Source organism: Gigantopelta aegis, chromosome 10, assembly GCF_016097555.1.
Source record: "Gigantopelta aegis isolate Gae_Host chromosome 10, Gae_host_genome, whole genome shotgun sequence".
NCBI classification, from domain to species: Eukaryota; Metazoa; Mollusca; class Gastropoda; order Neomphalida; family Peltospiridae; genus Gigantopelta; species Gigantopelta aegis.
This window is the reverse complement of record NC_054708.1, coordinates 58986254-59011820: the sequence shown is the minus strand read 5'-3', so window position 1 is coordinate 59011820 and position 25567 is coordinate 58986254. Positions and strand designations below refer to the sequence as shown.

General features: G+C 39.0%; 1 protein-coding gene across 4 annotated transcripts in view; it reads left to right on the top strand.

Moving 5' to 3' along the window:
• LOC121383439 overlaps positions 1-24146 on the top strand; it is a 77651-nt gene extending 53505 nt beyond the window's left edge. Inside the window, exons 4-5 of one of the 4 annotated variants that reach the window (XM_041513474.1) lie at positions 10050-10470; positions 11362-11500. In XM_041513474.1, the coding sequence (XP_041369408.1) occupies positions 10050-10448 (399 nt within the window). In that variant the 3' untranslated portion in view covers positions 10449-10470; positions 11362-11500. Of the gene's footprint in view, positions 1-4365; positions 6052-10049; positions 10471-11361; positions 12287-22847 lie in introns of those variants that run through there. The other 3 variants (XM_041513468.1, XM_041513471.1, XM_041513469.1) reach the window with 3 other exon arrangements.
• The last annotated feature ends 1421 nt before the right edge of the window (positions 24147-25567 follow it).

The following is a 25567-nucleotide window of genomic DNA, read 5'->3' as shown; positions in this document are numbered from 1 at the left end:
ATTTATTGTATTCATGCCGATTTGTCTTACAAACATCACAACAAACATCAGACCTATAGTTCGCTCCATCCTCTTACAAAAATGTTGTTTTTGTTTGTTTGGGTTTTTTTTGTTGTTGGTGTTTGTTTTGTAAATAATTTCAGTTTGGTATGACGTAAAAAGAAAAGTTGAAGTGGTTTGGAAATAACAAAAACATAACATTTTTGTGTGCAATTTAGAAAATAATCGACTCAGAATATAATAAATTGTAGTAAATTCATAGTATGAAAAAAGGCGTTTTCTGTAGGAAGGACTATAAATGTAGTCATTTCTCAACTCTTCGGTAATCAGTAGTATTTACTTTAGTGTTGTATTACAACCAGGAGTGTGGCAGTAGGCAGGTGACGACGACCCCCCCCCCCCCCCCCCCCCCCTCACACACACCGAAAAATACGCAAACAATCTTTTCATTTGAAAGTACTCTCTTTTTTTCTTGTTTTATCTAGCTAAGGGAGACATTACTTTGCTCTGAGGTAAGTTTAGCCAGTCGTTATCGATAACGCTTGAATTAAACTCAACGATCACTTAGGGAACCATTGAAAATAGTTTGCAAACGTTTAGCGAAAGATGGCTGGCTGATCGTAGGCCTAGGTCTTAGGTTTTGTGTTGGGTATGGCACTGCATATCTGTGGAGATGAGGACATCCGTTATCGACACAGCACCTGCATTGTTTTCTGTATTGGAATACGATATGTTGCTTTGTTTTACGTGTAGTACATACTATTATCCTGTTCAATTATTTAGACCCAAAGTTTTTTGCAAATGTTACGTTTATTTCCTATTCGATATTTGTTTTCTTTGCATTTACATGAAAACAAACCCAAACCCCGACAGGTTTTATATACAAATCATCATATAAAATGCACAAAGTTGACTTAATTCCACTTTTTAAAAATCTCTATGTCGTTTGAATGCACGTTAATTCGCCTATAAATAACTAAGGTCATTTGCATATCAAAACATTGGGATCTGAGGCTACGTGAAGGCCATTATAGCTTGTTTCACTAAATCAAGGTTATTATTGTTTTGCAGTGTGTAACAGCATTGTCTAATCTTTCCGTTAAACATAGATGTAAACAAACAGAACATGTAACCCTTTCTTGTAGGTGCATTATATTTAATAAATTTAGCTAATGTATTATGTATTTTTATTTTATTATATCAAATATATATTAGCATACCATACCTAACCTAACACAACTGAGGTGTATCACAGTAATAAACACAAATCACCTCACACACCGCAGGAATGTGCTTTCCAAATTTATAAATAAATTTAATGCAGGGCCGGACCCAGAAGACTGGGGGGGGGGGGGGGGGATAAAATGTCAAAGGCCACCAACATCAAATAATAATAAAAATGTTATTTAATTTGCCTCTAAATTGGGAACTCATACGTATATATATATATATATATATATATATATATATATATATATATATATATATATATATATATATATATAGTATTTAGGGTGGTGCTAGGGGCTGGGGTTTGACAATTTCATCAAATGGTTTGAAGAACAACTTATGCCTTCTCTACCAGAACCTTCTGTTATCGTCATGGATAACGCAAGCTACCACAACAAATTAACTGAGATTACACGATGTCCTGCACTAAACGCTAAAAAGGAAGAAATTCAGTCGTGGCTACGAAACAAAAATATACCTTTTGAGAGTAACATGACAAAGCCAGTTCTTTATGAACTTGTGAAAAGTAACAAATGTGCAAAGCAATTTGTTACTGATGATATTGCTGAACGCCATGGGCACTTGTGTCTAAGACTGCCGCCAAGACATTCTGAACTCAATCCGATAGAACTGATCTGGAGTCAAGTCAAAGGGCACATAGCTCGTCATAATGATGGTAAAATGACCACGGTGCGGAGAGAACTTGCACATGCATTGAACTCTGTCACACCTACACACTTCTCTGACGCAGTTAAACATGTAATAAAGATCGAAGAAGATTTTAGAAAACAAAATAGTTTTATAAGAAATAAAATACCCCCTGTGATAGTCCCCCTTAACGAAGATAGTGATGAAGAAATGAGTTCGTCGACTGATTAAGTTATTTCTCCATACCCATCAGGAGTATTACTTTAATGTATTCATGAACTCTTTAACACCAAAAACAATTTATTTCCATATCATTCACTATCAAACAACCTAACAACCTATAAACTAATCGACTAGAAATGCATATAGACTACACATACATACGAGAGAAATGTTTATTTAACGACACACTCAACGCATTTGATATACGTTTATGTGGCGTCAGACAAAACGGTTAAGGAGCATTATGACAGTGAGAAAGAAACTCGCTACCGCCACATGGGCCACTGTTTCCGATAAGCAATTTTGATAAGCAATAAGGGACGTTTTATATGCACCATCCCATAGACAGGATAGCACATACCACAGCCTTTATACATCAGTTGTGGTGCACAGGCTGGAACTAGACACAACCCAATGGGTCCACCATGTGGGATCGATCAGTCGACCTACCATGAGCGAACGCTTTACCTCTGAGCTACGTCCCGCTCCATATACAAAAGAAGCCTTAAGTGGGGTTGGGGTTGTGCAGAGGGTCACACCTCCACCAATCGCATGCATACCATATTCTTCTCTCTCTCTCCCTATAACCATATAACCATAGATTAAAATATGTTGAGTGGGTCGTTACACAAATGACGTCTCTCTCTCTCTCTCTCTCTCTCTCTCTCTCTCTCTCTCTCTCTCTCTCTCTCTCTCTCTCTCTCTCTCTCTCTCTCTCTCTCTGTCTCTCTCTCTCTCTCTGTCTGTCTGTCTCTCCCTTCAGCGCGCGCGCTTGTGTATTCCACAATATAATTATAATATTTGATACATATTTTTTTTTTCAAACTGAGGTTTTGTCACTTGAACTCCGCGCCTGAATCCGCGCCTGCTTCATGTTTACAGATATTTTCTTAAATATAGGTCATACTACGATTTGTGCGGATAGGACGATAGAACCGAACATTAGTTTGAAACGCACTATAGAATGATGCTTTTGATATGCAAATGACCGTAGTTATTTATAGGCGAAATAACGTGCATTCAAACGACACAGAGATTTTTAAAAAGTGGAATTAAGTCAACTTCGTGCATTTTATATGATGATTTGTATATAAAACCTGTCGGGGTTTGGGTTTGTTTTCATGTAAATGCAAAGAAAACAAATATCGAATAGGAAATAAACGTAACATTTGCAAAAAACTTTGGGTCTAAATAATTGAACAGGATAATAGTACTTTTAACGTGTCCGCCTGTATTATTTCAGTTCACCAGTTAGTGGCAATCAAGTGTAATTCGGCCTGTATTATTTCAGTTCACCAGTTAGTGGCAATCAAGTGTAATTCGGCCTGTATTATTTCAGTTCACCAGTTGGTGACAATCAAGTTTAGTTTGGCATGTATTATTTCAATTCACCAGTTAGTAGCAATCGAGTTAATTCGGCCTGTATTATTTCAGTTCACGAGTTAGTAGCAATCGAGTTAATTCGGCCTGTATTATTTCAGTTCACCAGTTAGTAGCAATCGAGTTAATTCGGCCTGTATTATTTCAGTTCACGAGTTAGTGGCAATCAAGTTAAATTCGGCCTGTATTATTTCAGTTCACTAGTTAGTGGCAATCAAGTTAAATTCGGCCTGTATTATTTCAGTTCACTAGTTAGTGGCAATCAAGTTTAATTCGGCCTGTATTATTTCAGTTCACGAGTTAGTAGCAATCGAGTTAATTCGGCCTGTATTATTTCAGTTCACCAGTTAGTAGCAATCGAGTTAATTCGGCCTGTATTATTTCAGTTCACGAGTTAGTGGCAATCAAGTTAAATTCGGCCTGTATTATTTCAGTTCACCAGTTAGTGGCAATCAAGTTTAATTCGGCCTGTATTATTTCAGTTCACCAGTTAGTGTCAAACAAGTTTAATTCGGCCTGTATTATTTCAGTTCACAAGTTAGTGGCAATCAAGTTTAATTCGGCCTGTATTATTTCAGTTCACCAGTTAGTGGCAATCAAGTTCAATTCGGCCTCTATTATTTCAGTTCACCAGTTAGTGGCAACCAAGTTTAATTCGGCCTCTATTCTTTCAGTTCACCAGTTAGTGGCAATCAAGTTTAATTCAGCCTCTATTATTTCAGTTCACCAGTTAGTGTCAATCAAGTTTAATTCGGCCTCTATTATTTCAGTTCACCAGTTAGTCGCAATCGAGTTAAATTCGCACGTGTGTACATAAGCCGTTGAATTACTGCCAGAGTGTAAATAAAGTTCAGTTCAGTTCAGTTTACGCCTTGTGTTTTTTAGGATCCGTTTTCGGTGCTTCAGAGGACGCGGCGACCTGCCCAGTACAAGTGTTACACCGAGGAAGATATGAACATGGCCATAGATGCCGTGGTCAACAAGAGGATGGGCCTCCGCAAGGCCAGCGACCTATTTCATATCCCGGAAAGTACTCTCGAGTCCAAGCTTCCCTTTGTACCTAGCACCAATGGTAATGCCCCGGTCCTTACGAAGGAGGAAGAATCGAGGCTGGCCAAGTTTATCATTGAGCAATACAGGCAGGGACAGCCCTTAACTCGGATGGGAATACTTGCCGAGGCCAAAAAGGTTATTGAAGCCACGGGTAGGCCAAATCCGTTCCGGAATAACTGTCCAGGCTACCGCTGGTTGGGAAGATTTTTGAGGCGGAATCCGCAAGTTCAGGATGCATTTGTGAAGAAGAAGAGTTATTAAAACAGGATACAGACTGTTAACCAACCATATTTTAAGTGTATTGCATTTGATATTTACGAAGCTGTTGGATTGCAATTCTGATTGTCTTAACTGCAGAAATACATTACCGTACACCTGAGTTAAGCGCAGGGGCGTAGCGTGATCTGGACCTGGGGGGTATGTATAAACCTGTATGTTTTAGTTCTGAAAGCGGACCATTTGCTTCAGCGGGGGGGGGGGGGGGGGGGGTTCGTCCGATCGGAACCCTCCGAACCCCCCTAGCCTACGCCCCTGGAGCGGCGTTCTCATTATGCGATTTGTCGCACCGGCCTGTCGTGACAAGTAGGACATGTTCTACGGCATGACTTGGGTGTTCACACAGTACGATTCGAACACATGCGACAAGTCGGTGCGACTAATCACGTAATGAGAACACTCCTTTATCACAAAACACAATACTTACTACCAGTCTTTGTTTGATTATTGGTTGTACATAACAATACAGATTGCATTTTCCCACGATCACTCGTTACAGGTTTCCAGCCATATAGTTAATGATCGAATCGTTAAGATTGAAACTAACTAAAAAGTCTTAAAGAAAACACAGCTACATTTATTTTTTTTTAGCATCAAAGGATCTTTGATATGCACTTTCCCACACACAGGATAGCACGCATGGCAGCCTTTGGTATACGAATCATGGGACACTTTGGACGGGGAAACCCCAGTTGGAGAATGGCACCACCAATGGGATTCGAGAGTACAGCCAAAGCCACTCAGGCAAGCGTTCAACCGGATCCCGCCCCCGTTTGGGCTGTTAAGTTTGACGCCAACAGCTCGTTTGAGTGGGCTAATAAAAAATGATGAACTAAAGTCATTAGTCGACCTAATTGTCTTTTACAGCCGTCGTACCGTATTAATTGTAATACCGTGACAAACTCAGGGCGACCAACCGAATGGAAATATTTTCCCGGAATTTCCTGGTATTTTCATTTGTAAGCGTGCGAACGCCCCTTTCAAAACAATAGTTTAAAGCACGCAAAAACGCCATTTTCAAAAACATAAAAGATAATTTAAACAGCGCCATATTTGACATATTTAAAAATAACAACAACCAAAGAGATACAATAACAATAATCATAGCCCTTAATCATGGCTTGTCTTGTGAAACATGCTAAATATATTCATCAGTGTAAATAAAGTTACTATACCTAGTACAGCAATTAACAGCATTATCACACACACACATACACCAAACATCAAAAATCATCATCACACCCCCCCCCCCCCCCCCCCCTTAAAAGCCCCAATTTATTAGCAAATAGTGTAGTACAGTTTCACTCCCACCTACAGATTAGTAATAAAGTGACAAACTTGGGACCAATGTTATTTTTATGTAGGTACATTGCTACATTTGCACTATTTCATCAGTGGGGTCAAACTAATTTGTGGTTAACTGAATCGGGGACGATAGACTGCCTATCTTTCTGCATTACGCTTACATTACAATTTACTATTAGCACTTTTCGCGGCAAAATCTTACAATGATTTGTACAAATTTACATTGGTTATAGTTTAACTTATTGAATAAAACAAGATCGGTAGGTATATTAATTAATAATTAATTAAGATTAATGCCATGAATGTGTCACAGATTACTGGTAGCCAAATAGTATTTAGTGAAATGTTGCACGTGAAAGCATACGAAAAGAACTTAAGAAGAGAATTGTGAATCCGTTTCTTTTATTTTCGTACGATCGCAAGTGTTCTGTTATATGTTGATGTTTTTACACACCGTGACGAAGTTGCATGCATCGCCACAGAACCGATGTCTGCCCCGTAGTAATTACCATATAATATTTGACATATCTTTAAAATGAATGCATAAACTACATAACAAGTGAGACAAATTTCATATATGGCTTCAGTTTACTCGATTGTCAAAAAACATTTTCATTGGTCGGCTGTTGACAAATACAGCCAATAGACAAACGTCTTAGTAATAGCACGAAACAGTCGATAATACAGGGCCGTAGCTAGGATGTTTTGTTTGGGGGTGGGGTGGGGCAACTGAGAAGTTAATAGTCTAAAACTCCTTTTCTTTAAGTTTCTATAATGCTTTCCGATTTTTTTTTGATTTTTTTTTTTGGGGGGGGGGGGGGGGGTGGACTGCCCCACTTGCCCCCATGCTAGCTACGGCCCTGTAATACCAAGTTCAGGTTGCAATGGAAAATGCAGAATGATAAACTCTGTTTAATAAACTCGGGATTTAAAAATATAGAACATTAAAAATATATTCAGAAATGGTTGCTTCCAAAAAAAATAATGATAGCGAATTTGGAAAAAAATTCCGGATATTTCGCATTAATTCCGGAATTCCGGATATGGGTTAAAAATTCCAGATTTTCCGGAAAATTCCGGAAAGTTGGTCGCCCTGCTAGAAAGGAATTGAGTGTGATAGCTGATACTGAACAACAAAAGAAACAGGAATAGTAATTTAGGTCTGATGAGGATTATTAATAATAATTATAATAATGATAATAATAAAATTAAAGCTATTATACCGAACCACAAAAGAATCTTTAATTTATTAGTCTTCTACCGCTCCAACTGGTTTCGTCGCTGTCTTTCTGTCTGTGTATCCGTATGTCGCACATAACGTTTTCCGGACTTTTTTGTTTTCTCTCCTCTTTTTTTTCGCAATGCCTCAAGATATTGAGATGAAATTTTGTATATAGCTTTCATGGCGATTTACCAATTTTTGACAGAGTTAAGGCTCTTGAACTTTATGTAATGTTACTGTTACAGATCAAGTTTGACTTTCATGGCTATTTACCCATTGCTTAGAGTTCCTCCTTGAACTTAGGAAAAACGGAAATTTGTTTGGTTTCGGTAGGGGACATGTATTGCTTAAGCAATACTCTCAGAATACCTGTTAACAATTGTTCGGCTTGAATCCCAGTTTGGGTGTGTCTGTTAAAATTATGTGAGTGGAATATAATGCGATTGCCTTGGCTGTTAGGACTAAGCTGCCTTATTTCTTACAGTTCTGTGTTTTCCCATTTTTTTTTAAATATTTTTTTCTCACAATATAAATATTGTTTCAAGCTGATCTCTGTAAACACGTCATTGTAGTCTCAAGATTCGGTTACATGGAATAACATCTAGGTCATGTTTTGTGGCTTTCTGTTTCAAGTAAATGAAATAATGGTTTACTTGTGATAAGAATCTTTTATGCCTCGTTTTCCTTGTAATTAAACTGGCAGTTTGCTAGTTAGACAACATGTTTTGTCCAAATATTTATATTTGTTTACGAAGGAGACCATTAGATTGATGCACGTTTCTGTATTACATTGCATTACGTGAGCTGCATACCTGCATGTTTTATTTACTTATAATGTGCATGCTATGTGAACTGGTCTTTAAATTAAACGAGTATCATTTTGTATGAATACTTCGTTTGATATACATGTATATATAACTAATAAAGTATTATTGTTAACTTCATGTGTGGTGTTTTTCTTGTATTTCACACTGGAGAATGTATCATATTTTGATATATAGCTATGGAGGAAGTTGCAAGGAATATGACCGGGGCGGGACGTAGCCCAGTGGTAAAGAGCACGCCTGATGTGCGGTCGGTCTAGGATCGATCCCCGTCGGTGGGCCCATTGGGCTATTCCTCGTTCCAGCCAGTGCACCAAGATGGGTATATCAAAGGTCGTGGCATGTGCTGTCCAGTCTGTGATTTGGTGCATATAAAATATCCCTTGCTACTAATGGAAAAATGTAGCGGGTTTTCTCTCTGTGACTGACAAAATGACCATATGTTTGACATTCAACAGCCGATGATTAATTCATCAATATCCTCTAGTGGTGTCGTTAAACAAAACAAACTTCTTGTTACGGTACCCTGATTTCCACATAAGCATTACATATAGCATAAAATAACCAAATTGAACATTAGTTTGAAAACACTAATGAATACAGCGGTAGCAGGGTTGTCGGAAGGAATTTAACATTGGTGAACCGGAGGGGTGGGTACCGAAGGGTGTGTCCCTCTATTGTTGCTCTGCCCAGCTCCGATGTTCATGGGCAGTCCCCTCAGACCCTCTTCACACACCATCCCTCTTCACACACCATCCCATACGCCTTTGTATATATACATTGTATTTAAGAGTTGTGCCCTTTCTTCCTTTGTACTCTGAACATAGTAAAACAAGTATGCAAAACGTTCTTCGATATCCAAGAGAAGTTACCAAGGGCGGCACAGTGTAAAAATAGTGGTACGGCTTGAGGTTGCCAGACTCTCTTTTCAAATTCACCTGTGAAGTATATTTTCACAGATACAACAAATATAATCCACACACACACACACACACACACACACACACACACACACACACACACACACACAAAGGTGGTACGGCCATTCCGCATCTCTTTGAATTGTTTAAGGAAAATATCATCAAAACAATTGTTCATTAACTCAACAAAGAAGAAATACAAGACAATAGGAATGGGAAAGTAATATTTCAATTCGAGATATGTTTCTTGTTATAAATTAAAAACTGTACCACGCTGACGGCGAAAACAGTTAAGATGGACAGATTTAACTAAATATAATTATCAAGAGCAAGAGAAATAGTTTCTACTGGATGTGATTAGTAACTAACAGATTCCTGTTATGTTCTTTTGGACAACTAATAAAGATGCTCTGAACAAACTGGCATGTCCCAAGACCCATAACATTATATAAAGATACGTTTTTGTACTCTGGACGTTTTTTGTATTCTGGTTTGAAGTTTAAATAATTTAACTTTTTTATGTGGGACATTGTTAAAAATATATTTTTGTTCTTGAGGTTCTGGCAGTTCGTAGCAGCAGCATCTATTAATAATTTGTTTAGAATATGGTAATACTAGTAGTTAAATGGGCTTGTGGAGGAGGTATGGGGGTGGTGGTCTAGACTGCCGAGCGAAGTTTCTAGATGGGTTCGGATCATGCTCGCGCGGAAAATATATTTTAAAAAGAGGAAGATTAGCTTTGAACGTGTGTGTGGTGGGGGGGGGGGTGTATGTACACGCCCCGGTTTTAAATACTTTTTTCTTGGATAGAGATACGATGGGCTAGTCTTGTGTTGTTGGTGGTGGTGTTTTATTCATTTTACTTTACAAGATTGACACCTTGGACTAATGTGAAAATGGTCTCAAAATTCACTAAACGCCTATAGTTTTAGTTGAAGAAAATCACAAGTTGCGACTTCTTCTTTGTAGATGAACTCGTTCAGGACTAAGAAATACTCCGCCGAGGACCTGAACGCAGCCATCGCGGCCATTCGTAACAAGTCGATGAACACCGTGCAGGCCTGCAGGCTGTACAACATCCCGCGGAGCACCATGTTGATGAAACTGCCGCTGGTGAGCAACCCCAAGGCCTGCTCGTTCCTCTCCGGGGAAGAGGAAGAACATCTTGCTCTGTTCTTCGTCCAGAGATCCCAGGAAGGACGGCGCGTCACCAAGGAAGAAGTGGTTGCCAAGTTAGACGAGATGCTGCTGCCGTCTGGGAGAGACAATCCGTTTCGTGGAGGGCGAAGACTGTATGGGTGGTTGCGGTGTTTCTTGAGACGGCATCCCGTAGTTCCAAAGAAAACGTTTGTTGGTGTCAGCGTCTGATGTTAGTTGTAAAGCAGCTGATGTTAGTATTCTAATGATGTTAATAAGTTTTATGAACAGAGTTTATTTATAAAACAATTTGTATATATTCATGTTACGTTTAAGTTAAATAAGATTATATTGATAATTATAATCGACGGGTATTCGTAAGCCCTAGGCACTAAATTAATGGTTATAACTTGTGAAACTGGTGTCCAAAAAAAGGGAAAAAAAAATATCAGCAAAGTTAATGTTTGAGTTACATTTGTTTAATAAATGTTATTACAACTTTGGGAGTTGTTTGCTGTTTGTTCTGTACCCAAACTCACGCCTGTTTCCTTTTCTCTTTTTTTTTTTAGTTTTGAGATAACTAAAACCAAGGCATTGTGTCTATTTGAACCTAATGAATACCCCGACACTGTCGAGTTGCGAAGAAAGTAGTATGGACATTGACGTCTATCGTCGATTTCATGGACTCCCAATTCTTTTTTTTTTCTTTTTTGAGTCCGACAACGTTCCCGATCGTTGACTATATTCCAGTCTTTATGAAATCTTATACAATGAATAATTAGACGATCAACAACTTGATAGATTTGAGTACAAACAGATGACTCGAGCAAAAACAGTTTAACAGTACAATACTATTTCCTTGATATTTTATCATAATTGTCCCTATAACCATCTAATCGAATTCATTATGTGGTGTGAAAGATATACTTTTACAAATAATATTTCTTTGGTGAGCTTAAAACATGTTGCCTATATGTCGTAGACTAGTATCAAACTGGCGAAGTTTGGTTTTCGACTGAGAATGAAAATAAACAAGTAAGCCTATGACAGTATTTACATAGTCTTTTGGTGTTGACAAATTTGTTTTTATTTGTAATACAAGCCACCCATGTGTTTTCACATAGTTATATATTATGTTTTGCAGGATGTGTTTTGGGGTGTTAAAAGGAAATATCGTTCACAATACAAGTGTTATACCGAAGAGCGCATGAATCTGGCGATAAACGCAGTTGTCAACAAACGGATGAGTATTCGCAGAGCCGGCCTTATGTTCAGCATCCCAGAAAGTACTCTAGAATCCAAGCTTCCCATAATTCCTGGCGTGTCGGGAAATGGCCCCGTTCTGTCCAAGGACGAAGAGTCCGGCCTGGCTCACCTGATAATTGAACGTCATCTGCAGGCGTGTCCCTTGACCCGGATGGACATATGTCACGAGGCCAAAAAGATTGTCGATGCCAGTGAAAGACCTCATAAATTCCGGAAGAATGGCCCTACTTACCGGTGGCTGGCTAAGTTTCTCAGGAGGAACCCGCAAGTCCGTGAGGAGTTCATAAAAAAGACGTCGTAGGTCACTGAATGGTAGGGCGCTCGCCTGCGATGCAGTGGATCACCGGATCGACCTCACCTGATGGATTCGAACTCTCCCCACGTCTTCTCCTTCCCACCAGTGCCTTATGACTGATGCGACAAATGCCGAATTGTGTTCGTGCTGTCGATGAGAAAGTACATATGAAGGATCACTTACTGCTTTTCGAAAGGAGTAGCATGTGTGGCAGAAGCCGGTTCCGCTCGTTCTGTTTAATGTTTAAAATGTGGTGAAATGTTATTAAAGAATATCCCTTTCTTTCACTTTCATAAAGATTTGAAAGGTGTGAATGATATGAACAATTCTCACCAACCTCGCTGTTTTGTTATACTAACATTGTGTTGTCATCTTACAGTGTATTATAACGTTCAAGTTTGTTTGTGATCGTTGTACACATATTTCGAAATATCTCTTGGATGAGTTCATGTACATAGATTTAGACTATATCGATATGTTGTGTTAGGGGCCGTCCATAATTTTTCAACATTTTCACGAGCGTACACACCGTACGCGGGGGGGGGGGGGGGGGGGGGGGGGGGGGGGGGGGATTAAGGGGCCTGCGTACACTTTTTTTGTTAAATGAAAAATGTCGATCAACATTTTTCATTTGGGGAGGTACACTTTTAGGGGGAGGGGGGTGGTCAAAAGTGTACGGTTTGTACGCTCGTGTAAATGTTGAAAATTATGGAAATAACGAAATATGGCGTTCGTTTTTTTATTAGTTTGATTTGAAACGTGTATAATCACAGGGTGTAACACCATTCTTTTCGGTTTCTGATGATATTACCAACAAGCAAAAATATAAATCCGCTCATGTACATTAATTGATAACACATACCTTTTTTCCTGGGCAAAAACTGGTTAGAGCTAATGTTATTTCATTTGTGAAATTCTGAAATTTACTTTACGTAGTCCAGTGGTAAAGCGCTCGCTTGATGCGCGGTCGGTTTGGGATCGATCCCCGTCGGTCGACTCATTGGGCTATTTCTCGTTCCAGCCAGTGCACCACGACTGGTATATCAAAGGCTGTTGTATGTGCTATCATGTCTGTGGGACAGTGCATATAAAAAATCCCTTGCTACTAATGGAAAAATGTAGCGAACAAAAGAAATTATCATTGTTTGTATACTATATCATATTTGGTATGGTATACTTGACCAAATTAAAATACGATGAACTTGTGGCTGGAATATTAAAAATCATAAGCCGCAATACATTTATATATTCACTCTGTGTTTTATTGTGAATGTATGTTTTGAACTTTATTTTGTTGTATGGTCACGAAAACTTTATTTTTCGCATTTAAATAAATTAAGATAAATATGCATTCTTAGGTAAAATATACAGTGAAACCCCTCTAAACCGGACATCAATGGCACCAAGTAAAATGTCCGGTTTTCAGAGGTGTCCGGTTTTCAGGGGTCTGCATTTACGTAACTAGCTTCCCTTCCCCATTAAATAGTTCAGCTTATTGTTTATTTCTGCTAATGATCTTTGCAAACTCTGCTTTATAAACCTCTCGCTTCTTGATAATGTCTCCAACTGCTGAATTTCCGATACTAAACTTTTAACCCAAAAATCTTTACTTTCGAAACGTTTAATTATTTAAAGTTTATAATCGTGTGATAGTTCAACACGGCGACGTTTAGCCGGTCGTTTTGTTATGTTGAAAATCGATATGAAAATAAAATATTACTAACATCTGTTTGACCATGCAAAGCCAACGTTACTTTTGTTTACTCGTTATTTTGCTAAATAAATGTTTTTAAAAGAGCAAAAAATTCACACGATAGGAAGACAGTGATTTAAATTCATTGTTCTTTTTTTCGATCTTTGAAGCAAATCATGTTACATGTTTGTGAAGGAATATATAGACCGTAAATCACCTTCGTGACTTAAAACATCTAACCCAAACTCGAACTCGGCTTATCGTAACCAACACAATGCTTGTGTAATTAAATATCTACGCTGGCGATGGGTCTTTGTTAAATGTTTATTGAGATGTTGCCAACCTTGCCTACTTAGGGGCGTGTAACTGTGATTACATTGATAATAGCGAACCCGAGCATGTGCACATTATGTGTTCGCAGACAGGTAATCCGGCTGGAGTGACATTAGGAGCAATTAGTGGCGCCACATTGACTGGTGGTGGTTTGGTCATTCGGTTTTCATGGGGCCGTTTTACACTAAATTGACACATTGGGACCGAATTGTTTGTCCGGTGTTCAGTTTAGAGGGTTTTCCGGTTTAGACGGGTAAATTTTAGTGTTAAAAGATACGCAAATCACGGGACCGTGTAAAACGTCCGGTTTTGGGGGAATTCCAGTTTAGTGAGGGTCCGGTTTTGAGGGGTTTCACTGTATTACAGTAGTCTAGTTTCTCCATTATCGGTTGTGTATAAGTGATTTGCCTGGCTATAATGTATTAGCTGAATTTTGTTTTATAATTGTATTAAAATGAGCAGCATTGACACCAGACGTAAAATAACTGATGAAATATTTACAACAAAATACCAGTGGGGAACGACCAATGTTGGGTAAAATGAATCATTTTAATACTTTCCCCAGCATCTGTTTTGTATACGTGATTTGCTTGGCTATAATGTCTTAGCTGATTTGTTTTTATTATAATAATAATAATAATAATATATAATAATAATAATAATAATAGAAGCATTGAAAGAAAAGATAAAATATCTGACAGAACCCAATTTAAATTCCGTTCAGCGTGTTTCTCAATAATGAAAAAATTCAAACTTTTGGCTTTCGGTGTTAATACATGTTTACACTAAAAAAAATTCAAACTTTTGTCCAATCTCTTATTATATATTTTTTCAATTGCAATGATATTTCCCATGCGTTTTGAATATAATATAGATTTACCGACAACTAGAGGTAACATTTCATACCATCATAAACATGTTTAAGACAGAAACGTAAAGTCAGTATATTTGACGATATTAGGAAATATGCGATAGATTGTGATACCAATATCTACGTTACTGCCACCTCGATTTTTGTATCTTGTATGTGATCTAGATAAATGATCTGAAGACTAATTCTCTATGGCTAAAAGTGCACACAGAACTCACAACGACTTTTATCTTGATTTATATATATATATATATAAAGACTGAACCTTTTGAGACTTGAAATTAAGGCTAAGTAAAAAATAAATAATAATAATAAATACAATTTTTGACTATCTATTCAGAAATATTTTCAATAATATCTCACTTGTTTCGAAAATATCACTATATAGTTATCTATAAATAAGAGCTGACAGCATTTTTTTCATACTTTACGTTTATAGGTATATTTAATAAGACATAGAGCGATTTTCAATACCATTGTTGTTACTGATCCAATACCACGGGCGTAAGAAGGTGCCAAAAATACATGTATAAATATATTTTTAAAACCCCCATCGCTGCTGCTAAAACTGGGGAGATCCCCCCCCCCCCCACCTCTCCGCGTCCTACGTCAGTGAATACATCTGACTGTACAGTGTGACATTGTTTGTGAATGCTATTTAATTATTACATAAAAGTGGTTGTTATTTTACAGACAAATGTCAACTGTTACAAAACTTCGAGAGAATCTAGATAGGATTTTCAGACGACAGTTTCCTCTTAAAATATGACTTTAAGGTTTCATAATTTGCATTTTCATTCTTTGACGTTGTAATATGTTGAAATAAAAAAGTAAAATTGAATTGCTTATTTATTATAAATTTTCAGACCCTGCTCCTGTTCGGTAGGAGTAGCAATTAGGGCGACTGCGGGTTTCTTCTCTAGATCAAGTGTCGTAATAGCCTTTGTATTTGCTGTTATATAATTTTCGTTCAAATTTACACGTTTAGTCTTCCATTTTTTGGCCGTTTTTCTTTTTTTTCCTGAGTCTAAAATCATATGATGTCAGCAGAGACATCTGAGATGAATGTCGCTTACACAGAACTCCACAGTAGTATTAAGGGGCCTGTATGGGGTCATGACCTACTTTTCCGTAATCTCGTTACCTTGTTGTGCAGGTGTGTGACCTTGGTGTGGAGGCGTGTGATCTTGGTGTGGATGTGTGTGACCTTGGTGTGGAGGTGTGTGACCGTGAGCCTTGGTGTGCAGGTGTGTGACCTTGGTGTAAGTCTAACCTTGGTGTTGGAAGGCAGTGACTTTGGTGTGCAGGTGCCCGCCCGTGTCCCTGACCGACTTAGGATGGTTTCGACGTCCCTGGGAAGGCCTTGACCTACTTGGACTGGTCCCGATGTCCTTTGACTGACCTTGGGATGCCTCCGTCAGCGTATAAAAAGGGTGCTTTTTGGCTTCATTGTCATTCGCTCGCCGAAAAGTCTACAGACAAGATCTACATCCAGTTTGCTTCAGAGGTTGATGATATTCACATTTTTGTGGCTTGTTCCTTTTTAGTTTGAAAGAAGAATATGGCATCGGGACATTCATCAAGTACTACTCAGTGCCCTAAACAGGGTGAAAAATCGCGATGCCAACTAGAAATTTGAAAAACAAATCAAAAAAACAAATCAGACAGATGCTGGCCGTGAATACCAAACAGTTCCTGACTGATGTTTCCTACGATGCTGACGACGAAGACGAATGAACAGATGCAACTCGCGAGTCCGCCAGATGCTGCCTATGAGTATGACTGGTATTGGAGATGTTACTTGTTCTGTGATCATCCCGAAATGAGGCATTTCTATGCCCGGATGCTGACGTATGCTCGATGGTCCATACAATTACGTCAAAAACCAAAGGAACTCGCCAAGGCCGGTTTCTACTACACTGGAAACCACGATGCCGTCATGTGCTTCTGCTGTGGTCTACGCGCCTACCGTTGGAAGAAGATGGATGATCCAGTGATGGAACATTACAGACTCTCTCCAAGATGTCCCCATGTGAACAATGTGTTCAGACATTAGATGTGTCAAATACGTGTGAGACACCTGTATGTTTTTGCAATAAATGTTTTGTCATATATTTTATGTACTACATTTTGAATCTGTTGTTTATCAATAAATTGTGTGTTGTATCTTTTAAATCTTTTATTTATAAATAGCATGACTCTATGACCTGTAGGTCAGTTCTTGTATGTACCCGACGTTTTAGGTGGTATAAGCGGACCCGCTTCTACAAGCTGCAAGCAGAATGCAAACTTGAGTCTCACTATGAAATTCAGCGAGGTGGGAAAAGTCAGCTCAGTGTGTATCGATGTCTAGAATTCTACGATCCCACGTGGAAGAAAGAAAAAGAGAACAAAAAACATCTTCGACACCCAGTGCGGTCATGGTCTCCCCACGCAACAGGTGGTAGAGCAAGCCAAGGCCGATCTGAAACGGAAGCAACAACAACAACAAACAAACAACAACAACATCATCATCAAAGTGGTATGGGTTGGAAAGCCCTGAAACGGAAGAAGCATTTCCAAATAGACTATAAACGGAATCACATGAGCCAGACAACGTCATTGAAGAGTTAACATCATGAGTCAGTATGTCCCCGAAATTGCGAATATCATGAATAGAAGGTCATGTCCCATATGTGCAAAGACTTATTCCAAATCATGGAACATGATACGGCACTGGGAAAATGTACGTATTTTACCACAACGAACACTAGATCCAGCTCCATCTCCTGCTCCAGCTCCAGCTCCGTCTCCGGCTCTGGGTCCACAGCAGCAGCCTCTTAATTTGCTACACCCCTTAACCATGATCGTGTTGGGACACATATCGTGTGGTAAAACGGTTTTGGTATACAAACTGCTATGGGATGGTAAAATCCCCCCACCCCCCACCCCCGCATCACATGTCTCAACAAACGATTACAACCCTTCTTTGCTATCATTGGGGCAAGTTTTGAACATTTGAAAAACGATCGTTATTTGGATCCCAGAGTCAGAAATATCACCGTGTTGGATGACAATAAAGATTATCTCATCACCGACCTGTTTACGGAAGGAAGTCACCACAGAAACCTCTCGGTGATTGCCATCAATCAGAACCTCTGTTACAGTAAGGACCCGGCACAGAGAAGAAACTGTCATTACCTGGCGCTGTTCAACAAGCCCATCGACAAGCAGCAAGTTCTGACGTTGGCACGACAGATGTATCCGGAAAAAACTCATCATTTCATGCAAACGGTTTGACGAAGCTACCCACAGGCCCTACGGACATCTCTTGGTGGACTTGAAACCGACCACAAAGCATGTCCCAAAATGCCATCGAAAAAACCATTAAGACTTTACAATGGAAGTTATTTAAAGACACGTACTCCCGCTTCCTCACGTATATGCATTACTTTGACAAAGGCCCCAACACGAGGAAAATTCTAGTCAGTGGATCGTTATAAATATGTGAGACCACAGATTCGTTCTAAATTAAATCAGTATCGTTCCTAGATCAGCGAATATTTGGACGAAGTAGAGGACGACGATACAGATGATTCCAGTACTGACGAAGAAGGAAGAAAGGTTTTATTTAACGACGCACTCAACACACTTTATTTACGGTTATATGACGTCAGACATATGGTTAAGGACCACACAGATATTGAGAGGAAACCCTCTGGCGCCACTTCATGGGCTACTCTTTTCGATTAGCAGCAAGGGATAATTTATCAGTACATATCACGACCTTTGATATACCAGTCGTGGTGAACTGGCTGGAACGAAAAATAACCCAATGGGCCAACGACGGGGATCGACCGCGCATCGAGAGAGCGCCTTACCTTTGATATACCTGTCGTGGTGAACTGGCTGGAACGAACAATAGCCCAATGGGCCAACGACAGGGATCGACCGCACATCGACCGCGCATCCAGCGAGCGCCTTACCACTCGATACGCCTTGCCAAGATGACGAAGAGAAAAGAAGAGTAATAACATTCACCTGTTGCTCTTAAGGCCTCTCGATGTAATCCAATGTGTGTCTATTTTATATACATGTTGTACAGCAAAATTTATGTCTATTTGTCATTGTTACAGGCGTATTTCTTTTGCAGTTTTATTACCTCTGTTCACCTGGTGGCTACGTGTTTTCATAAACTCTGTGTGGTCTTAATAAAATGATTTTGGGTGTGGACCGACAGTTGTAATATGGTTATCAACAAAGGTTTACTGATTGAATAGAAAGCTATTCATCGTTCATCCTTTTGTACTCCTCCATTATTAAACGAATGAATGAATGACTCAACGACGGGAAGAAAGAAAAAGTCGATTATGTGTCAAAGAAATGCAAATGAATGAAAATCACAACACACGCATTTTCTCTGGCGTCATTAAAGTCTCATTTTAAATCAAACCATACCAGAGTATGTTCTTTTCATAATTTGCATATGATCACCAGGCGCGGCACAGTATAAAAAATGGTGGTACGGCTCGAGCTTGCCAGACTATTCTTTCAAATTCACCAGTGAAGGACATTTTCACAGATACAACAAATATATTTCACTCTTCTTCGTCTGTGAAGTTAAATGCAATAAAAACAGTTAAGTGGTGGAGTGTGTTTTTGTGATTTGTTGTTTTGTTATTTCGACAGTATCTCCTTGATAAAACGACCGCTTGATGCGCGGTCTGTTTGGGATCGATCCCCGTCGGTGGGCCTATTGGGCTATTTCTCGCTCCAGCCAGTGCGCCACGACTGGAATACCAAAGGCCATGGTATGTGTTATCCTGGCTATCAGATGATGTAAAAGATCCCTTGCTTCTCATGGGAAAATGTAGCGGGTTTCCTCTCTAAAACTGTCAAAATTATGTTTGACATCCAGTAGCCGATGGTTAATAAATCAGTGTGCTCTAGTGATGTCGCTAAACAAAAACAAACTTTGACGGTCAGTGTGAATACCATAAAGGCGAATATAGAATTTATTCTGCTGCTTAAGACGGGCACGCATAGGTATTTCTTTTGCAGTTTTATTACCTCTGTCCACCTGGTGGCTACGTGTTTTCATAAACACTGTGTGGTCTTAATAAAATTCTTTTGGGTGTGGACCGACAGTTGTAATATGGTTATCAATAAAGGTTTACAGATTGAATAGAAAGCTATTGATCGTTCATCCTTTGTACTTTATTAAACGAATGAATGGATGGCTCAACGACGAGAAGAAAGAAAAAGTCGACTATGTGTAAAAGAAATACAAATGAATGAAAATCACAACACACGCATTTTGTCTGGCGTCATTAAAGTCTCACTTTAAACCAAACCATACCAGAGTATGTTCTTTTCACAATTTGCATATGATCACCAGGCGCGGCACAGTATAAAAAATGGTGGTACGGCTCGAGCTTGCCAGACTATTCTTTCAAATTCACCAGTGAAGGGCATTTTCACAGATACAACAAATATACCCCTACACGCACACACGCACACGCACACACAAAAGTTGGCCGTACCGTCTGCAAACATCTGTAACGTTTTCTGCACGAGAAGTAGTTTTTATGGCTATTGATTATTTTGGGTGTCAAGTCAACTAGACTAAAACAACAAACACAATGTGAAAAAAACACCCACGTGTATGTCCACTGTCAAGACAAAAACAACAACACAATAGACGTTATACCAGAAAGACAAACAGAAAACGCTAGTTGCCTGCACATGTTAGATGAAATACAGACGTGCCTTTGCTCAAGGCGAACGTCGCACCTGCACATCAAGGATATCAAAGTCACTGCCTCCCAAAACCAAGATCAGATCAAGGTCGCACACCTGCCCAGGTATACCAAGGTCGCGTCACGGTCACACCCTACCCAAGGTTACACACTTGTCCAAGTATGCCAGTCATGCCCCTGCTCAAGGTCACACACCTGCACACCAAGGTCACGCACCTGCACACCAAGGTCACTTGATCACGGAAAACTAGGTCATGACCCCCATACAGGCCCCTTTATTACTCCCCAATTGTGTTTGAAGTAAAGGAGACCGTCTGTAAATGTTACAATTTACACGTCAAAATACGTTTGTCAGTCGAACAATGCACATATTTCCTATTTTTAATGTTAAATAGGCGGGAATGAACTAAATTGTTAATGAGCAAATATATTTTCTTCTAAAAAGTTAAGATTTTAGTAATATCTACGTAAATAGCCTTTAAAAAAGCAAAAAACGGAATTCAAACCCTACCGTTAAAATTTGATAGCAATATTGTCCATATGTTAAGACACCAAATAGCTGGGGTGGGACGTAGCTCAGTGGCGCAGCGCTCGCCTGATGCGCGATCGATCTAGGATCGATTCCCGTCGGCTATTTCTCGTTTCAACCAGTGCTCCACAACTGGTGTAACAAAGGCCGTGATATGTACTATCCTGTCTTTGGGATGGTGCATATAAAAGATCCCTTGCTGCCAATCGAAAAGAGTAGCCCATGAAGTGGAGACAGCGGGTTTTTTCTCTTGATATCTGTGTAGTCATTAACCATATGTCCGACGCCATATAACAATAAATAAAATGTGTTGAGTGCGTCGTTAAATAAAGCATTTCCTTTCTTTCCTTCCAAATAGTTGTAGTTTACAAATGTAACGAGGAGTCATTAAATTAAGACCCCAGACGTCTTCAAGACGAACGTACACGTTGATATTTTATGATATACTGACAGCCAATAGAAACCCAACAGTTTTCAGTCATTTTATTTTAATATTCAGTTTAATCGGCGCTATTTTAATTCAAATAACATATATTTAAGTTTACCTTGTTTATAATAGAAATATATGTTGCATTGTTTGTTTGTGGTTTGTGGGGTGTTTTTTCTGTGATGTTTGTATGTTGTTGTGGGATTTGTTTGTTTTTGAAAGTTGTTTTGCTGTTAATATACTTAGTGTATGCGGTTAAGCCATTGGCATAAGACTGGTAGGTTCTGAGTTCACAGCCCGGTACTGGCTCCCACCCCAAGCGAGTTTTAACTACTCATTGGGTAGGTGTAAGAGCACTACACCCTCTTCTCTCTCACTAACCACTAACCACTAACCCACTATCCTGTACAGACAACCCAGATAGCTGAAGTGTGTGTGCCAAAGACTGCATGCTTGAACCTTAATTGGATATAAGCACGAAAATAAGTTGAAATGAAATTAAATTATTGAAATATACATATTTGACCTGATTTTATATATAGTTTGGTGCACGTATGTGCGATCACTACTAATCAAATGCTCAATTACTGCTGAAAATGTTTTGTATTTTTATGACATGTAACATTGAGCTAAATAATGTTAACCGAGCACAACTGGGCACATGTATCTTTGCTAGTGGGCGGTACTGGCTTATTATAGATGGTTAAAGGAAGGAAGGAAACATTTTATTTAACGACGCCCTCAACACATTTTAATTACGGTTATATGGCGTCAGGCTTATGGTTAAGGGCCACACATATATTGAGAGAGGAAACCCGCTGTCGTCACTTCATGGGCTACTCTGTTTGATTAGCAGCAAGGAATCTTTTACATGCACCATCCCACAGACAGGGTAATACATACCACGGCCTTTGATATACCAGTCGTGGTGCACTGGCTGAAACGAGAAATAGCCCAATGGGCCTACCAACGGGGATCGATCCCAGACCGACCCCGCATCAAGCGAACGCTTTACCACTGCGCTACGTCCCACCCGTATAGATGGTTAAACCCATATCTTGTGAATCGAACATAGTCACGTGTGTATCGTGTATGAAGGTTGTTTGGTCTGGTAGGATATATTTATTTATTTACGTATTTATTTATTTAAATTTACCAAAAAATATAATTATTTTTATTTTGCTTTATTTTACTCTTATTTGTCCAGACCACCCTTTGACCTCCAGTTTTTTAAAAAGAAATTTCATATTTTTCTCTCTTTTTTTTCAAAACCCAATTATGTTACATTTCATAAATCTCATATCTTACTTTTATCCCCCACCCCACCCCATAACATTTCAAAATACCTTGTCCTGTTGCTGGAAAAATAAAATTTACACATTACTTCGAGGGTTTCAGGTTTACCAGGCTTTGTATTAGTTATCATTGTCAGTACCCTAATATTAAATAATATATTGGTTCCTGTTTTTTTTTTTCAGACGATGAAGAGGGACAGACCCATGTGTTACAAAAAATATACCCCTGAGGATATGGAACGTGCAATACGTGACGTAATTGACAACAAGATGGCGATTCACAGAACTGCTCGGAAGTATAGAATACCGCCAAGTACGCTGCACCAAAACCTGCCTCTGATCAAACAAAACCACGGCCCCTGTCCCGTCTTGACACCGGAGGAGGAGACAACCCTAGCTACACAAATCCTCGATCTCTACCACAAGGGGAGGCCCATAACACGGACAGGCGTGCTGGCTGAAGTCAAACGAATCCTAGACACGACGAACAGAATCTCTCCTTTCAAAGATAACTATCCACAATACGGATGGTTGAAAGGCTTTCTAAAGCGTAATCCACAAGTGAATAGTAAATATCTTGGTTTGAAGTCGAAACTGGTCGTGTACACTCCGTAATTATAGCACGTGTAACTGAATTTTCATTGCTAGTGATTCTGATATGCATAACTGAACGTTCATTACCAGTTTGATATGAATAACAGAAGGTTCATTTCCAGGGATTGTGAATGAATAACTGAACGTTCATTATCAATTTGATATGAATAACAGAAGGTTCATTTCCAGGGATTCTGAATGAATAACTGAACGTTCATTACCAGTCTGAAATCAATAACTTAGCATGCATAACCAGTCTGATATGAATAATTGGACCTTCATTACCAGTCTTACACGAACAACTGAACGTTTATTAACCAGTCTGATATGAATAACTGAACGTGTATAACTAATCTGATATTAATAACTGAACGTTCATTAAGTCTTGATATGAATAATTGAACGTGTATAACCAGTCTGATATGCATAACTGAAATTGTATAACCAGTCTGAAAAGAATAACTGAACGTTCATGAAATCTGATATAACTGAACGTGTATCACCAGTCTGATATGAATAATGAGTGTGGATTGGAATCGGTACTGGTATTCGACATGACTACCTCTCAGTCTTAGAGCCGCCACTGTGTTATATATATATAATATACGGGTTGGTGTAGTTAGGAAAGTTTGGGTAGGGTGCGGTTTTGGTAACTTAAGGACATTCAGTAGTCATTGGGAAAAAAAAGTATTAGTTTTTTAAAATATACATGTATTTAATATTTTATATATATCTTATTATTATTATTATTATTATTATTATTATTATTTTAAAGACGACTTAATTTGGCGTACTTTATCAAAAGTTCTCCCACTCTTCTTAAGTGGACTATGTGTACATGCTTTGTGATTATTGCAAAAACAGTTTTATTGTATTAAAGTTCAGTAATAATAATAGAATTCACTATTAACGTTGTTATGACATGGCTAACTTCCCGACACGATGAAGGGTTTTGTTATAAAAGAACTACGCCGAATACGCCCCCCCCCCCCCCCCCCCCCCCCCCCCCCCCCCAACCCACAAACGATATGTTTGTGTCATCTCTAAAATGGAAAGAACTTGGCATGTTTTTCACTAGTGACATGATCGATGTAAAAATTACCAAATGTTTGACATCCAGTAGCCGATGATTAATAAATCAGTGTGCTCTAGTGGTGTCGTTAAACAAAACATCATTTTAATCGATGTAAAAACCCAGACCAGAACTTGGCATGTTTTATATGAACTTTCCAACAGACAGGACAGCACATACCACGATCTTTGCTAATACCAGTCGTATGGCACTGGTTGGGACGGCAAAAGAAACCCAATCAGTGAATGGGTCCACTGAGGAGATTCGATCCTGCAACCAAAGTATTCAAGCGAGCGCTTTACCAACTGAGCTGAATCTCGCCCGTACAAATGGAAGGAAATGATCGGCGTATTACAGATTTGACAGGACAGCACATACCAATATACTGATACACCAGACATTGGTTGGACTACTCTCGGAAATAAATTACATTCATACTTCTACACACGTGTGGGATCACACTTTCACTCAGGGTTGGAAGGAATTTTGCCTGCATTTTATTACGGTGCCCCGAGTCATATCCGGGAGGGGGAATCGCGATCACCAACTAGACTGGTTTTTGCGCCTCAAGTTAGATGAATAGGACATGATAGAGAACAATGATACCAGTCAAATAGGCCATTGGCACTCATCATAAATACGTCACTTTTTTTTTCGGATACAACAATTGAATAGTAGCAATTACTTAACCAATAATGCGTATATTGCGTACATTTTATTGTTTATATTATTGGGTGTATATTTTCTTAAGCTTTACTTTCATAATAATATTATTGTTTTTCGTACGTACAAAATTACTGGGAGTTAAAACCCTGTTGGAGCTATTACAAACATTAGGACGTCAAGAAAGACGCTGAGTGTAAAATCACTGTTATTAAAGCTGCAATGTCTGGTTTCAATCGTATACAGTCAAGTTCTAAGTTCAAATACAAGCATAACTGCACTTTTAATTCACTCGCAAGTTGTCGTCATTAACGCATATCGTCAAATGCTTACTAGCCAGTTAGAACAATTCTCGCCATTTTGTAATACCGAGCGCATTCTAGCAGCCACTTCCTAGCAGCCAATTACGCTAGCAGCCAATTTCAGCAGACACGCATGGCGACGTTCTAAACACCGGACCATTACGCCTTTTATAATGTGTGTTGTGGTGTGGGCTATACGATACTAGTTGGACATCCTATATTACCGTAGTACAGACGGATTTTTAAAGTGATACTTCAGATATAAAAGTGCT